The sequence below is a fragment of the Mytilus galloprovincialis genome, chromosome 8, assembly GCF_965363235.1.
Source record: "Mytilus galloprovincialis chromosome 8, xbMytGall1.hap1.1, whole genome shotgun sequence".
NCBI classification, from domain to species: domain Eukaryota; kingdom Metazoa; phylum Mollusca; class Bivalvia; order Mytilida; family Mytilidae; genus Mytilus; species Mytilus galloprovincialis.
The window spans coordinates 46,847,843-46,865,328 of NC_134845.1; the positions used below are offsets into that span (position 1 = coordinate 46,847,843).

A 17,486-nucleotide genomic window follows, 5' to 3' on the forward strand; every position below is an offset into this window, starting at 1 on the left:
ATAAATAATACGTTTTCTATAATACAGAACCTTTCGACTTTGGAACCTAGTAACAAATATGTTTCTGCTAGTACGAATGTTTGTTGTATACACTAACAGTCATTTCCAGGCATCCAACAAACAGACGCATGTGAAAAATACCCATTCTATTTCAAGAACTGTAGATCACTTTTAAATTTTAAATAAAATAAGCAATTCCAAACTGCCGTTTTCTTTCCAAAAGTTGAAGATGAAGTTGAAATTATAGATCAAGCAAAAAGGGGATTGATATTAGCTGTGGCTGCCATAGACCCGAACGAGGATTATTTTTCATTATAATCTTCTCGAAAGACACATATTTGGGATTTTGGTAGTACGGTTAGAAAAACCCTAACATTATTCGCTAATTGTAGTTTGAAAACTACAATTGAAGGCGGGTTGACAACATTTATACTCTTCAAGCACTAAACAGCTGTGGTAATGGCTTACCTTAGATACATGTGATGACGGAATACTGAGCATCATCGAGGATATGCATTTTGCAACAATTGACATGCTTGGGCAGTGACAAATATTTGATATATAAACTTTCAATAAGTTAAGATTATGAGGAAATAAATAAAATTGAGAATGGAAAGTTTATTAGTCAAAAATATATAATCAGTCATGTTAACAGTCTAAGTTTTTATACGACCGCAAAATTTGAAAAAATTTTCGTCGTATATTGCTATCACGTTGGCGTCGTCGTCGTCCGAATACTTTTAGTTTTCACACTCTAACTTTAGTAAAAGTGAATGGAAATCTATGAAATTTTAACACAAGGTTTATGACCACAAAAGGAAGGTTGGTATTGATTTTGGGAGTTTTGGTCCCAACATTTTAGGAATTAGGGGCCAAAAAGATAAGACACTGAATATCAAATGTCACCCACATTGTAAATTTGTAGTTTCTGGAATTCTACCCAGAAAAGGACTTAATATGCATAACCCGAATGAAATGCTGAAAGACCTATGTGAACAGTTTAACATACAATTTATTGATCATACAAACATGTTTTATGATAAGAATTACAATCTTTCTTATTCTTTTTTTCATCATGATGGAATTCATTTGTCAAAAAAAGGGACATCAGCGTTCCTAAGATCAGTCAACATGCATGTTAGTATATTAAAGCATACAGATCAATCAGATAGGTATTGTGTTCACTGTGGTGAACCAAATCATAATTCAAAATCATGTAGACATGGTAGAAAGGTTCTATGTCACTCTTGTAACAATTTTGGTCACAAAGAAAAATTCTGTGAATTTTATAATTAGGGTGATGGCAAAGAAGACAAAGCCCTACACAATCAAATTTTGAAAAATTCTTTTGAAATTTTAAACCACATATGTCAAGAATGTAATAATATTTCCTGCACATGTCTCTATTGTATTAAGGATTTAGTTTAATTATCAGAAATTAGAAACCAGCTGTTCAAAATCTTTTTACCAATTATCTAAGCATAAGGATGTAATTAATAACTCTGATAAAATGACATCAGCATTAAATCAATTTGATACAACCTCTCAGCAGGTACCAGACATATCCCTATCTTTGCCATCTCAAGTTTCTCCAGACATAATGTACAAAACAAATACTTTTGTAATACAAGTCACTGGGGACACTTTGAGTATTGAGGATTTTTTTATATTTTTATTTACTTATTATATAATATGTGTATCATGTTTATGTGTTATTGACAATACTTATCTTATTGATAAGGATACAGAAAATGATGATCTTGTAACATATGGATTTAACAAATGCAAAGGTCTTAAAATATGTTCCCACAATGTTAATAGATTGGAATGCAAGTTTGATGAGATTAGATACAATCTAATGTCCACTCTAAATCCACCAGATATAATTGGTTATTGTGAAACTTTTTTGGGTAAAAATACTTCTGATAGAGAAATAGATATACCTGGATATATTTTACAAAGGAAAGATAGACTAACCGATGGTGGGGGTGGCTGGGCTGTCTATTTAACAGAAACCACCTCCTTTTCTAGAAAAAATGATTTTGAAATAAGTAATATTGAAACTATGTGGTTTGAAGTTAAACCCAGCTATAAGAAATCTTTTTTATTGTGCTTTGTTTATAGGCCACCCAAGTCACTAATTGGTTGGATAGATAAGTTTGAGGATGAGATTAAGGTTGCAATGAAATATAATTCAGATGTAATCCTTATGGGAGATTTTAACATAAATTGTTTACAACCCAATAAAATACCACAAAGATGGTTAACTGCTCTAGAAACTTATAACTTTCAACAGGTAATTAAGGAACCAACTAGAGTAATAAATGAATCAAAAACTTTGATTGACCATATATATGTCACCAGTTTAAGCATGGTTAAAGAGGCTCATGTTTCTAAATATTCTATTAGTGATCACTATCCAATATGTATGACAAGACAAGAGAAATTGTATGATAAAAAACATTCTCATTCAACAATCACTTATAGAAATTTTAAGACTTTTAATGAGCAAAATTATTTAAAAGATTTAAAAAGTGCACCTTTTCAACATATTGAATTTGAAAATGACCCATCTGTTTGTATTGAAATGTGGTACAACATTTTTAATAACATTTTAAATAAACATGCCCCTATTGTGAAAAAGAGGGTAAAAAAAGACAGACAGCCTGAATGGTACAATAAAGAAATCTCATATGCAAGAAAAATGAGAGATAAATATCACTCACTGGGAATGTGGGCTGAATATAGATTCTGGAGAAACAGAACAAAATATATCATTGATACATCTAAACAGCAATATTATAATGATATGATAAAGGACTCAAAAGATTCTAAAACACTATGGAAATGTATTCACAGCCTAAATCCATCTAATCCATCAAAACCACATGAACTTATTACAACTGGAGACCATAAAACAACCGATCATAAAGAAATAGCTAATACGTTCAATAATTATTTCACCTCATGTGTTGAAAAATTAAGGCATAGTTAATAACATGAATAAGGGCACCAAGCAACTCAAATTTTAATACTCTGACAAACTATGTACAAATGAAATTCTTAAAAAAAAGGCATAATAAATTCATCATTCCTCCAGTAAAAGTTTCAGAACTATTTGCTGAAATAACTAAACTAGATGTTAAGACATCTTCTGGTTCTGATAATATAGGTCCGAAGATTTTAAAACTTAGTGCTCCTTTCATAGCATCTTCCTTAACATACATTTTTAATCGAATGATTGATACTGGTATTTATCCATCTGTTTTAAAAAATGCCAAAGTAGCTCCAATTTTCAAATCTGGTGAAAAAAATGTAGCTAGCAATTACAGACCAATATCTGTTTTGCCAACATTATCAAAATTAATTGAGAGACATATATCTAAACATCTGTATAAATATTTGACAAAGTTTGATATTTTACACCCTTCCCAGTCTGGTTTTAGACCTAACCATTCATGTCAAACTGCCCTCATTAATATTATTGATAAATGGTTACATGAAATGAATAATGGAAATATCAATTTGGCAGTCCTCTTGGATTTTAAGAAAGCTTTTGATGTTGTTGATCATGAAATTCTATGTAAAAAACTTCTAATTTATGGCTTCCATGAAGGTACTGTTGATTTTTTTAAATCATATTTGAGTGAAAGAACACAGCAAGTCCATATAAATAATCAGTTTTCTGATAAAAAATTTATAAATTTTGGTGTTCCACAGGGCTCAATACTTGGTCCCATTTTGTTTGTTTTGTTCATAAATGACCTTCCATTACACATCAAAAACTGCCATACAGACCTGTATGCTGATGACACAACTATGCATACATCAGGAAAGACTATTGGTGATATGCAATTAAAAGTACAAGATGATCTCCAATGTGTTGAAAAATGGTGTCATGAAAATAGCATGTTCATAAATTCGGACAAGACGAAATGTATGGTTATAGGTACAAGACAAAGGCTGCGTTTAAATCAAGCAGAACCAGTTCTAACTATTGAGAATAATATTCTTCAAAAATCATCAATTGAAAAACTTTTAGGTGTTAGAATTGACTCTAATCTGTCCTGGACAGGCCATATTAATTACTTATGTTCATCAATTTCATCTAGACTTTTTTTACTCTCTAAAATCAAGAAATTTCTAAATATTGATCTAAGAAAATTATTTTATAATGGTTATATTCTCCCACTGATAGATTATTGTTGTATTATTTGGAGTGGTTGTGCTAAAAATGAGCTAGTCAGAATAATAAAATTACAGAAAAGGGCTGCAAGACTTATTTTAGATGCAGATCCACTTTCATCATCAGCTCCACTGTTTAAACAGATTGGATGGATGACAGTAGAGAACAGAATCTCATACTACAAATCAGTTTTGATGCATAAATGCCTTAAGAATGAAGCCCCTGTATATCTCACTGAAAAATTTAAAGAAATGCCAGAAATAAACCAATATTGTTTGAGAAATGCCTCTTGCAAAAATTTACAAGTTCCAAAAGCCAAAACAGAGCTTTATAAGAAATCTTTTATATATTCAGGATCTATTTTATGGAATAACTTACCAATATCCCTGAAAAAATCAACCTCAAGTACAAGCTCATTCAAAAAAGATTTAAAAAATTACTTGATGGAAGATTAAGATGCTGTGCGTTTTTTATATGCATAATAATTTTCACACTTACTCAAACTTATGATATTGTTAATGCCAATACTATACATGTCATATATGAATTTGTAACTTTTGCCTGTTTTGAAAATTGTATATTTCATAACAATTTTTTATTTCATTATTCATGTATGTGTGTCTGTTTGATATTTTGTAATTGTTTGTTATATTTCATTGTATTTCATGAGGGCCTCAGGGAAGATTAGCTTTATAGCTAACTGTGTAACCCTCTTTAAATAAAGAATTATTATTATTATTATTATTAAAAGGGCCCAAATAATCATTTTCTTGGTTTTCGCACAATAACTTTAGTATAAGTAAATAGAAATCAATGAAATTTTAACACAAGGTTTATGACCACAAAAGGAAGGTTGGGATTGATTTTGGGAGTTTTGGTTCCAACAGTTTAGGAATTAAGGGCCAAAAAAGGGCCCAAATAAGCATTATTCTTGGTTTTCGCACCATAACTTTAGTATAAGTAAATAGAAATCTATGAAATTTAAACACAAGGTTTATGACCATAAAAGGAAGGTTGGGTTTGATTTTGGGAGTTTTGGTCCTACAGTTTAGGAATAAGGGGCCCAAAGGGTCCAAAATTGAACTTTGTGTGATTTCATCTAAAATTGAATAATTGGGCTTTTTTGATATGCCGAATCTAACTATGTATGTAGATTCTTAATTTTTGGTCCGGTTTTCAAATTGGTCTACATTAAGGTCCAAAGGGTCCAAAATTAAACTTAGTTTGATTTTAACAAAAATTGAATCCTTGGGGTTCTTTGATATGCTGAATTTGAAAATGTACTTAGATTTTTAATTATTGGCCTAGTTTTCAAGTTGGTCCAAATGGGGGTCCAAAATTAAACTTTGTTTGATTTCATCAAAAATTGAATAAATGGGTTCTTTGATATGCCAAATCTAACTGTGTATGTAGATTCTTAATTTTTGGTCCAGTTTTCAAATTGGTCTACATTAAGTCCAAAGGGTCCTAAATTAAACTAAGTTTGATTTTAACAAAAATTAAATTCTTGGGCTTATTTGATATGCTTTATCTAAATATGTACTTTGATTTTTGATTATGGGCCCAGTTTTCAAGTTGGTCCAAATCAGGATTCCATATCAAGTATTGTGCAATAGCAAGAAATTTTCAATTGCACAGTATTGCACAATAGCAAGAAATATCTAATTGCACAATATTGTGCAATAGCAATTAATTCTCAATTGGAGTTATCTTTCTTTGTATAGAATAGCAGTTGATAATATATGTTGGAAATTTGCCAGACATGACTATGATGTCATTTTCTATTTTTATTTGCCAATAACTTTATGTAAATAACTTCATTGGAAATTTGCCAATATAAAATGTTGCTGATGAAGCTTTTTTTCCTTATCTTATCTAAAATGTTTTTAGATAATGTATGTTGGACATTTGCCAGACATGACTATGATGTCATTTTCTATTTTTATTTGCCAATAACTTTATGTAAATAACTTCATTGGAAATTTGCCAATATAAAATGTTGCTGATGAAGCTTTTTTTTTATTGTTTTATACAATAAACCATGTATATTCAGTTTTACCACCAACCAATCTTTACCATTCAGTGATAACAAGCACTTTATTTTACATTTTAATATTTTATGATGTATTTAAAAGAGTAGTTTTTGTTGCAAACTCCATTAGAAATTTGAATTGATATCAGTTTTGGAAAAAGGGAAACGGGGATGTGAAAAAAAGGGGGGGGGGGGTTAAATTTTTCTCATTTCAGATTTCATAAATAAAAAGAAAATTTCTTCAAACATTTTTTTGAGAGGATTAATATTCAACAGCATAGTGAATTGCTCAAAGGCAAAAAAAATCTTTTAAGTTCATTAGACCACATTCATTCTGTGTCAGAAACCTATGCTGTGTCAACTATTTAATTTTAGATTTAAAAAGTTTGAAGAAGAAATCTTTAATTGATTTGTAAAATCTTGACATTTGTTTTGTGTAAAAAAAAACCATGTAATGTCAAAAATTTGATCACAATCCAAATTCAGAGCTGTATCACGCTTGAATGTTTTGTCCATACTTGCCCCAACTGTTCAGGGTTCGACCTCTGCGGTCGTATAAAGCTGCGCCCTGCGGAGCACCTGGTTAGATAAGTAGTAAAACATTAAAATGCTTCCAGCTGTAGTAAAAATATTGCAAAGCTTTGGTGTTTTGTACAGAACTCGGTTGAAACTACGTCGAGTAACGTTACCATTACTAAACCGAACACTGTGCGTAACGTCACAACGTGTTCTTGTGCTTTTATTAACTCTCCCATTGACAATCCTCTGCTGTGAACATTCTTTTTTCTACCCTGAGACGACTGCAAACTTAGGAAAGGTTTAGCACGAGAGACGATGGATTTTGTGGTCTTGCCATGCTCCATCAGTCCATGTTCATCGCGATGAGGATGTCAGCAGACCAAAAATTCTGAAACAGTTTCACGTAACTGGCCATTTGAATTCTGTGACAATTTCTACTGAGTCGATGTTTGTTTTATGTTCTGGCAGCAGACTCAATTTTTTATTTGGAAGTTTATCTGACATATAAAATCAAATAGAGATGTTAAAAATTTTCAAGTAAATGTCTGTAAACATGAACAATTTATATAAAAAGTGTCAAAATTCTAAAAATTTTCAAGCCCTCTGGAAATGCTCAGAATGCAGGATTTTGCACCATTCATTCCATACCCTGCCAAAATTTTTTCGCTCAATTACTCTGCCTCACTAAAATAAAAGGCCTAGTTACGGCCTTGATGAACCATTCAATCTAAGCTTTTCAAATTTTAAGATGTTGATACTGATGACAAAATGGAGGTCAAATTTGATATTGACGATTTTCACTTTCACCATTCATCAGTAATGGTTCTTGTGATATTGCCAGGACACAAATAAATATTAATAAATCCGGTTTGCTGTCATTGTGACAGCCTCTTGTTTAGATTTTGGCTTACATAATGATTGGAATAAGAGGCCTAACAAAAGACAAACCATTAAAAAAAAATAAACGTCGTATTTACATGATTTATGACATAACTATTATGGAAAACTGTCTAGGTCATTCTATTTTTTTTTAGGTGGCAAAAGCATACAGAAAGAATGTGATAATTATTTGGGTTCTAAAAATCAAGCCTAGTATAAAATTATTGTTTCCTATATGTACAAGAACTATGAGGAAATAAAATCATACTAGCATATCAATACCGGAAATCTGACTTTCATCGATCAAAAATATTTTTCATGAGAATTAAAAGATCAAAAGTTGTACAGATTAGGTTATTAAATATTAAATTGGTATAATCCTGCATGCGGTTGTAGTTCTGTGACTGCTATTAAAGTATTCTCAGATTTGGCGTTATTCAATATATTCCCTAGATCATATCAGTAGTCAAACCTACTGACGGGGATCTTTCTATGTCTTGATTTGGACAATGTTTGTTTTATTTCGTTGGACACTTAAATTCGTGGATAAAGTCATCCACGAAAATTGGTACCCCACAAATAAAATTACTTTCACAGTATTATGAAAAAAGTTTCCCTGGAATATCCCTTTTCTTATGAAAACCAAGTACAAACTTTCAACTTTGTGTTTTAGAAGAAAAGAAAGCAGTATCTACAAAGCAATGGACAGTCAGTAAGATGCCAAGCTCTGTTTTGAATCTTGTTGTGTATGCAAAGAAAGAGAATGATGCAGATTCAGCGATACAATCTTTAGAAGAGAGCTTGATCAATGATTTTAAAGAAAAAAATATTCAGGATGCTTTAATCAAAAAACTCACTAAAGAACAAGTGAGTTATTTAATTAAGACACTGGCTTAGTGAAAGGCTTATATATAAATATAGAATAAAAGATGTGGTTTGATTGCCTAAGAGACAACTTTTCACAAGAGATCAAATGATTTAGAAGTCAGCAAAGTCAGTTTAAAAAGCTTAAGAAGTTTTATTACATTAATTCCTTTAAAATTGTTAAAGGCCCTACATTGACCTATAGTTGCCTAAATCTATTTTATTTGTTATCTCATTGGCAATCATACCACATCTCCTTATATAATATGTCTTTAATAAAAATAAGAAGATGTTGTATGAGTGCCAATGAGACAACTCTCCATCCAAGTCACAGTTTATGAAAGTAAACCAATATAGTTCAAAATACGGTGTATCAGCAAATTTAGTTTGAGTTAGGTACAAATGTCACAAATACTCTTTTGATTAAAATATTGAGGGAATATTGATCAATATATTTTCTTGGGTACCAATTTTTGTCAATTTAGGAAAAGTCTTGATTTCGTAAAATTGTATGATTCTGTTCCTTTCAAAAGTCTGCATACAAACATTTCCAAAATTTATATTCGCTAAACATTGATATTTGTTGTTCACTTTGTTAAATCTTTGCAAATCCAAAGCATGCAAAAGATATTAAGATCAGAAAATGATATCTGTAACACTAGAGTCAAATGGTAGTTACAGAAATATGATATTAAAAATAATTATAATTTTTTTTAGCAAAATGTTCTGATGAGGATTGGAAATGGAACATTTAAAAAAAATGTATCTTGATTTACAAAAAAATCTCAAGTATACAAAGCCCAAAAAATGGAAAAAACAACATTCTTAACCAACAATTATTTACAGAAAAATTCAAATACAACAGAAAACCCTTATCATTTTGTACAGACATTTATTTACTATTTGACACATTATAAACATCCACAAAATGAAATATAGTATGAATGAAAAAACAATATCGAGCATGTGACCTATTACAATTTCTTACCACACATTACAATGTAATCAAGATGTTAAAAGTACAAATTTACACAGCTTTGGAAAAAAGTTGAAGTCATACATCTTAAGATATTTAGGAGGAAAAAATAGAAAAATATCAAAAGTGACAATTTCATATACAACATCCTAAAAGATATATTAATATGGATTTAGAAAAGGACAAGATTGAAAGAAGGACAGACTAAAAGACTGTCCACAAAACCAACACAACCAACAAAACCACAAAACCAACAAGATTATTATGTTAAAAAAACTTTTGAATTTTTGGGTTACAGAATATTAGTTAGTAATCCCATTGGCAAGTGAAATATCTTTGAAATAAATCCAATATTCATTAAAATTAGATCTATAAATATGTATATATAGTATTATTATATTATATAAAAAAAATGGAATATTATTATTAAATATAGTTTGATATTTATTTACCTTGGAAAAATATATGGAGAAATATGTCCTCTATGAAAGCAAATTAAATTAGCAGGTAAAATTGGCCTTAGCATTATCATACAAGTGGGAGGTTTAACTATCTATAAAACCAGGTTCAATCCAACATTTTCTACATAAAAAAATGCCTGTACCAAGTCAGGAATATGACAGTTGTTATCCATTTGTTTGATCTGTTTGATCTGTTTGAGATTTTGATTTTGCTATTTGATTAAGAACTTTTTGTTTTGAATTTTCCTCAGAGTTCAGTATTTTTGTGATTTTACTTGTTATGTATTCGGAGCAAAAACTGTCTAGAATGGGAAATTCTAATATCTATGGTATATGCCATTCTTGTAAACCAGGAAACAGAAAAATCTAAATTGTATTAAAATGTAATTGGTGGCGATTATTTTAGAAATATAGCCTTGACAATTATAAGACATAATATATATATATGTAGTAAGAACTCAAATGCATAGTGATGTATGATTCAAAAAGGGGGCCTGCCAACTCCCTTCACATTTATTTTTTGAAAAGCCATACTGTCATTGCGGTATGATATTGGACTTTAATATTCAATGTTTTCTTTCACAGGAAGCTGCAATCTTGAAGTTAGAAGAAACCTGTGAAGTAGAGATAGAATTTAATAAGAAAATAGGTTGTATCAATGTCAGAGGTTTGATAGAAAATCTGTCAGAGGCTATGGATGAGGTCCACAAAATTATACGAGATCTTGACAGACAAAAACAGAAACAACAACAGCATGCTAAGATTGTACCAGATATGGTGCAGTGGTGTTTTATTTCTGTAGAAGATACTGGACAAAAACTGGAGGAGTATCCAGCAGAAGTTAATCTTATTTTGGAACAAGCATTTAAAAACCATGAACCACAGGCATTCTTCCTCGATAACAGTGAAAATAAATATGTTGTGGATTTTACTACTTATGAGGAATTTCCTGAGGATGATCCATCTGATACTGTGGCTGTTCTCAGAAAGTCTAAATTGATAGGTAAATGTAGTAATCAAGTCTCGGGAGGGGGGACTTCAATAATTTTTTTGTAGGGGTGAGCAGCTGAGACATCCAGTACCCCACCCTTTTCATATAGTTTGTTTTTCAAAAATATATCCCTTGTCATATATCAATTAAAAAAAAACCAGACCTATAGATATATTTGGATATTTTTCATCTTCCGGTACATTAGTGTAGAGATTTTTTTATATGGCTTATCATCAGATTTATGTTAAAAAATCACACCTTGCTTTTCCAATAAATTTGTCACATCTTATTAATAAACAGTTTCCTCTATTTTCCCCTTTTATATCTTTCATTATGAAGAGACAATACAATATGTTTGGTCAGATAAATGTAATAACACCCCCAGAGAGTTACTCTTTCACTGGGTTCTATATTATATAATGCAAAACTAATAAAAGTTAAATTTCTGTTCCCTCTTGAAGGAAACTGATACTATAGAATTCTTTTGATAATTGTTATAATATTTCATGTATACAAACTTTTGAATTTTAATTAGGTGCACATGTTAAAATGATTCGATTTAGAACATCTATAACTAGCATCAGTGGAAATACCACATTGAAATAAAAAGAGATTAATTGGTTTGAGAAATAGCTGATGCAATTACGACTGTGTTGTAACCGCATTGAAATTAAATACTGACTTCTGATTAGTTTCAGATACTTATGACATAATCAAGCAAGTGATAATATCAACCTAATGATATATTTAATGTGAATTTCTCGCCCTTTTCATATATCATTGAGCATGAAATAGTGACCTAATTTCCAGTGGCTCATCCCTACCACTCATTACATAGTAAGTGCCCCCCCCCCCTCCCAAGAATAAAGCATCTACATATAGACTCTACCACTGCATCGAGTGTGATAAGATATTTGTCCACTCGAGACAGTTAAATTTCAAATTTAATATGTGAGGCTCGCCGAGCGTTTATAAATATCGTATTACACGAGATTTGGTGGTAAAATCTGTTTCTCTAATGATTCTCAAACAATATGCAGGCAAGCTTATTCCTTGGATGATCTGCAAAATGCTGTGTTCTTTCTATGTGACGTCAACAGACATGGTCGCCCTTTTTCATGCCGTCACAATAGGAAATTCAGAGGAAAGCAAGAAAATCCGACATCATAATCGGATTTTAACCAATGAAGAACTGAGATCAACAACCACACGTTGATTAGATTTTTTTATACAACGGGTGCAGAAAGGGATAAATTGACGAATACTTTTTTTATTTAGTCTTAAGGTATTAAAATCGGGATAAAATATAAAATGTCTGGCTGGCTAAAAATAATTTTGGAAGCCCTGCTCTGTCCATTATATTTTCCTCTTGTTCAACAAATACTTCATTCAAACTGTTCTTATGAGCATTTGAACAGAATGGCTTCTTTAGATATTGTCAGTATCTTGAAAGTGGTGACTGGTATTGTGCATTCATTTATTTTCGTTGGTACCCATTTTTGGGGTTGATGAAAACCTGCATTTTTCGTGGATATTTGATTTTGTTGTTTGGGCAAAGTCTGCAAACAACCCTATAGAAAATTTGCAGTTTGTTGAACATTTAAATATGTGGTTTACCTGTACCCACGAAATCCACGAAAAAATTTGAATCCAACGAATAATAATGAATCCACAGTAACATGGTATATACTCTTTAGACACTTACTTTCTGTAAACTCATAGTTTTAATTTCAAAATATTTTTATTGAAAAAAAACAATTAATTTTGTCACACTTTTTAACAGATCTTCAGAATGTTCAGAAGCTTGACAGTGATGAAATATAATGAACATTGAATAAAAAAAATCAACTCTAGACGTAAAAGCAGAATGATTAAAATTAATGTGTTAGATAAATTTCATGTATGATTTCAGATGCTGCCTATGATATGCCATCTAGCTGGGCATCCATGGATCAAAATGAGAACATAAAGATTGTTACATTACAACCTGCTGATAAAGAATACCAAGATATTGTACATGATTTCCAGACAAATATGGCAGGGAACTATAATGCTATTATAAAGGTATAACAGTTAGGATTCTACGTCTTCAAAATTATCTCCCCATTCCTTAGGGTTCGGTATTTTTGTGATGTTACTTTTTAAGCCAACCTATTTTAATGTCGTTTTAATCGTTAAAATAGAAGCCATTGTAAAGATGAAGCACTGCAGTCCAGTTGTAGCAAAAACATTTTTTTTTATATTTTATATGATTGTAAAAGCTGTTGTATTTTATACATCAATAAAATATGGTTATAGAGTTTTGTGATAGATTTCAGCCAATAAAAATTATGGATTTTAATGAAAAATTATATATGAATATGGGCAAATGAAGGATTCTATTAATGAAACAACAAAACATCAACACAAACTGGAAAAGATATCAAAAGGCCAACAAATAAGAAGCAATGTATATTTTTCTTTACCTTATGGAGATGAATTTAAAATTTTATTTTATCTTTTTAGATTGAGAAAATACAGAATAGAACTTTACAGCAACAATATGAAGCTAAGAAAAAGTCCATGGATTCTACAAATGCTACAGGAACTATTAATGAACGTAGACTTTGGCATGGTACAGCCATGGAAGCAGTTGATAGCATTAATACTTATGGATTCAACAGAGCCTTTTGTGGAAAGAATGGTAATTAAAAACATGAAATGCAAATTAACATCATCTTTTCCTCATTTTTATTGTTGTTTTATTCAACTAAAATATAATGAAATTACAGTGAAATGTTAACCTTCTTGTAAATATTCACCTATCATTACCTTGTTCAATTGATTTTTCAGCTGTGGCATATGGTAATGGAGTTTACTTTACAGTCAATCCAACGTATTCTACTCAAGCCCAGTATGCTCGTCCAGATCCTAATGGTAACAAGAGGATGTACATGTGTAAAGTTCTTGTGGGAGAATTCACTGAAGCACATGGTGGCATGAAAGTACCACCGCCTAAACCAGGAGCTGCTGGTGGCCGTATATTATATGACAGTGTTGTTGACAATCCTAAGAGTCCAGGCATCTTTGTTATATTTAATGATACTCAGGCTTATCCTGAATATCTCATTGTTTTTAGATGATAAAGCACTACTATTTGCATGCCAGTTTCATAAAGTATATTTAGATTCTAAAAAAATTTCATGAAGTTTACATTTATGACCATTCTAACATTTCATAAAAGAATGCTTATCTTTTGTAATTAATGAAATTTATGTTTTTTACCAGACCTGTGATATTTTGATGTGATTTGTTTTTTTTGTGTTTTAACACTACTTTTAAGCACTACTTTAAAGCATTTCATGGCGGCCAGTTTTTATTGGTGGGGGGAGCCGAAGTGCCAGAAGAAAGCAACCTAGGATAACTAAAAGTATAATAAATTACATATTTGAAAATAATTCATTGAAAAGTGTAATTGAGAATTATTTTCAATTACATTGTCTTTTTGACATGAATTATGGATTTTAAATAAAGCTAATGCTTTCCTGGATCTTGATAACTATAACTTTAACGTGAAGCTTAATACCAAAATTTATGATAAAAGAGATGATTTTCATTTGGTATTGTTAATTATCCAATATTAGATTGTGACGTTCCCTTGTCACCATCATATGATGTTTATATATCTCAACTTGTTTGTTTCTCTTGTATATGTATGTGTAACAAAGTACAATGTAACTGATGTTACGGAAAAAATAACTTAGAAATAATTGCATTAGGGTTTTCAATATCACAAACTAGTCAAAACATTTACTAAATTTTATCATTGGTACAAGGACATCATTTGTAAATATAAATCAACATGCAGACATCTTATACGTTCAGTAATTTCAAATTCAGTCTTAAGATATTAGTAAATTACCATTTGTTTGTGTTAAAATTTGTATTATAGATAATTTTTGTCGACATAGGGATAGTGTTCCGGCGGCGGCTACGGTGGCGGCGTTAGCTCACTTCTTAAAAACTTTATATTTTAGAAGGTGGAAGACCTGGATGCTTCATACTTTGTATATAGATGCTTCATGTTACGAAGTTTCTGTCAGTCACATGTCCAATGTCCTTGACCTCATTTTCATAGTTCAGTGACCGCTTGAAAAAAAGTTCAAATTTTTTGTAATGTTGAATTCTCTCTTATTATAAGTAATAGAATAACTATATTTGATATGTGCGTACCTTGCAAGGTCCTCGTGTCTGTCAGACAGTTTTCACTTGACCTCGACCTCATTTCATGGATCAGTGAAAAAGGTTAAGTTTTGGTGGTCAAGTCCATATCTCAGATACTATAAGCAATAGGGCTAGTATATTCGGTGTATGGAAGGACTGTAAGGTGTACATGTCCAACTGGCAGGTGTCATCTGACCTTGACCTCATTTTCATGGTTCAGTGGTTATAGTTAAATTTTTGTGTTTTGGTCTGTTTTTCTCATACCATATGCAATAGGTCTACTATATTTGTTGTATGGAATGATTGTTAAGTGTACATGTCTAGCGGGCAGATGTCATGTGACCTTGACCTCATTTTCATGGTTCAGTGGTCAAAGTTAAGTTTTTGAGTTTTGGTCTTTTAATCTAATGCTATATGCCATAGGTCAACTATATTTGGTGTATGGAAATATTTTATGATCTTTATGTCAGTCGAGCAGGTTTTATTTAACCGTGACCTCATTTTCACGGTTCATTTCACAGTGTTTTGGTCTATTTTTCTTAAACTATAAGTAATGTGTCAACTATATATGTTGTATAGAAGCATTGTTAGCTGTACCTGTCTGCCTGGCATGGTTCATCTGACCTGGACCTCTTTTTCAAGGTTCATTGGTCTTTGTTTAGTTATCTTGGTTAATGTTAAGTTTATGTGACAGTTGTAATAAAGCTTAGCTTTATACTTAGGACTATCAACATAATATCAATGATTAGTATAGAAGGCGAGACATTTCAGCGTGTGCACTCTTGTTTACAAATTGGAATACAAATTTAGAAGACTGTAACAAACTAATTATTTATAAACAATAATATGTATTCGGTATTGAAACATATTTAGATTTTCATTGCAATGTATCTTTATTGACTAACCACTTAAATTAAATGTTAAAGTTGTTTGTTATCTAAATACATATAGAGACATAAAATTTGTATGTGTTGCAATATAAATGTTTTTGTGGGAAAAGAATTTTTACCTGATTTTTACTATACTTGGCCAAATTAGTACAAATTTGAAAGTTTATAACAAGCTATTGTAAATCTTTGACAGTAAAACTATGTATTTGATTAAATGCAGCTTGGAAAAATAGATCACATAAAATTATATTGTCATACTATATATAATTGTATACATGTACTCTGTACAGACTATTCTCTGCTGTCTTTTGTTAGTCCCCTACCGATAAGGTCAAATGGGACTTTAGGTTTGCACTCTGTCTACCTGTCAACTGTCTGTCCATCAGTCAGTCCAGCAAATCAGTTTTCCACAATTTTTGTCTTCATGCTTGAAGATGTTAATTTGATAATTGGTGTATTGTTTTATCATGACAAGTTCAAATTTTCCTGTCTGATGATTTTGTGCAGAGTTATGGTCCTTTGACATTTAGAAAATCAGTTTCAACACTTTTTTTAATTTCAATCTTGAAGATACTTGATACTTGTTATATAATGGTGGTAAAAAGTTATTTTTGTGCAACGTATTCTGTCTCTTCATTTCATGTTTTAACGTTATTTCTTGTTTTCTGGTCTGTGGTATGATGTGTGTGCTTTGTGTTTTTTATTTATCTTCTGTGTGTCTTGTCAGTACTCTGAATTTCTGAATGTCTGAAAGACTCATCAGTGACTGTCGCCTCAAAATAAAAAAAAGTTAAAAGGCCAAATAAAGCACAAAGATGAAGAGCTTCAAGGACCAAATATTCCTAAAAGTTTTGTCAAATACAGCTAAGGTAATCTATTGGTGAGGTATAAATCCTTAGTATTTCAATATTCAAAGTTTTGTAAACAATTGATTTATAATTTTGACCATATCAATGATAATTCATGTTAACACAGTGGTGCTGAATACTTGGCGGGTGATACCTTCAGGGAATAAAAGTTCCAAGTTGCATCAACCCACTGGATCAAGTTAGCATTTTATTTGAATACTATGAATTTTGAATCGGTAGGGGACCATATATTCCATGCAATAATCACAGAATGCTTGTTAATCATTTTATATATTATATATTTTTTCGTTCGCCATAGAATGTATATGCTTCTTGCAAATAGTGTTCATTCATTCATTAGAATTCATTTTGTTGGACAAAAGTAAATGAAAAGTATTTTGATTACATTGGCAAAGTAATTGTAAATTTATTAATTAAATGTCAAAATCAATGTAATTGAAAAGTTATTAATTATATTAATCTAAGAGCAGATTGCTCTGAGGGATACGATTGTCGTTGTTTCAGTGACACATGTATACATGTAGCTGGATAATATTATTTTCAAAACTCATTCAACTGCACATTTAAAATAGTTACAAAATAGCCAATCACGAATAAAAGTGTATGAACAATGTAA

At 30.9% G+C, this 17,486-nt stretch overlaps 1 protein-coding gene across 1 annotated transcript in view; it reads left to right on the plus strand.

Annotated features, from left to right (window-relative positions):
- Positions 1–17,486, plus strand: part of LOC143042061 (uncharacterized) — a 57,221-nt gene extending 39,735 nt beyond the window's left edge. Inside the window, exons 17-21 of the mRNA XM_076214300.1 lie at positions 8,290–8,483; positions 10,503–10,920; positions 12,821–12,972; positions 13,414–13,591; positions 13,741–17,486. Of these exons, the coding sequence (XP_076070415.1) occupies positions 8,290–8,483; positions 10,503–10,920; positions 12,821–12,972; positions 13,414–13,591; positions 13,741–14,030 (1,232 nt within the window). The 3' untranslated portion in view covers positions 14,031–17,486. The remainder of the gene's footprint in view (positions 1–8,289; positions 8,484–10,502; positions 10,921–12,820; positions 12,973–13,413; positions 13,592–13,740) is intronic.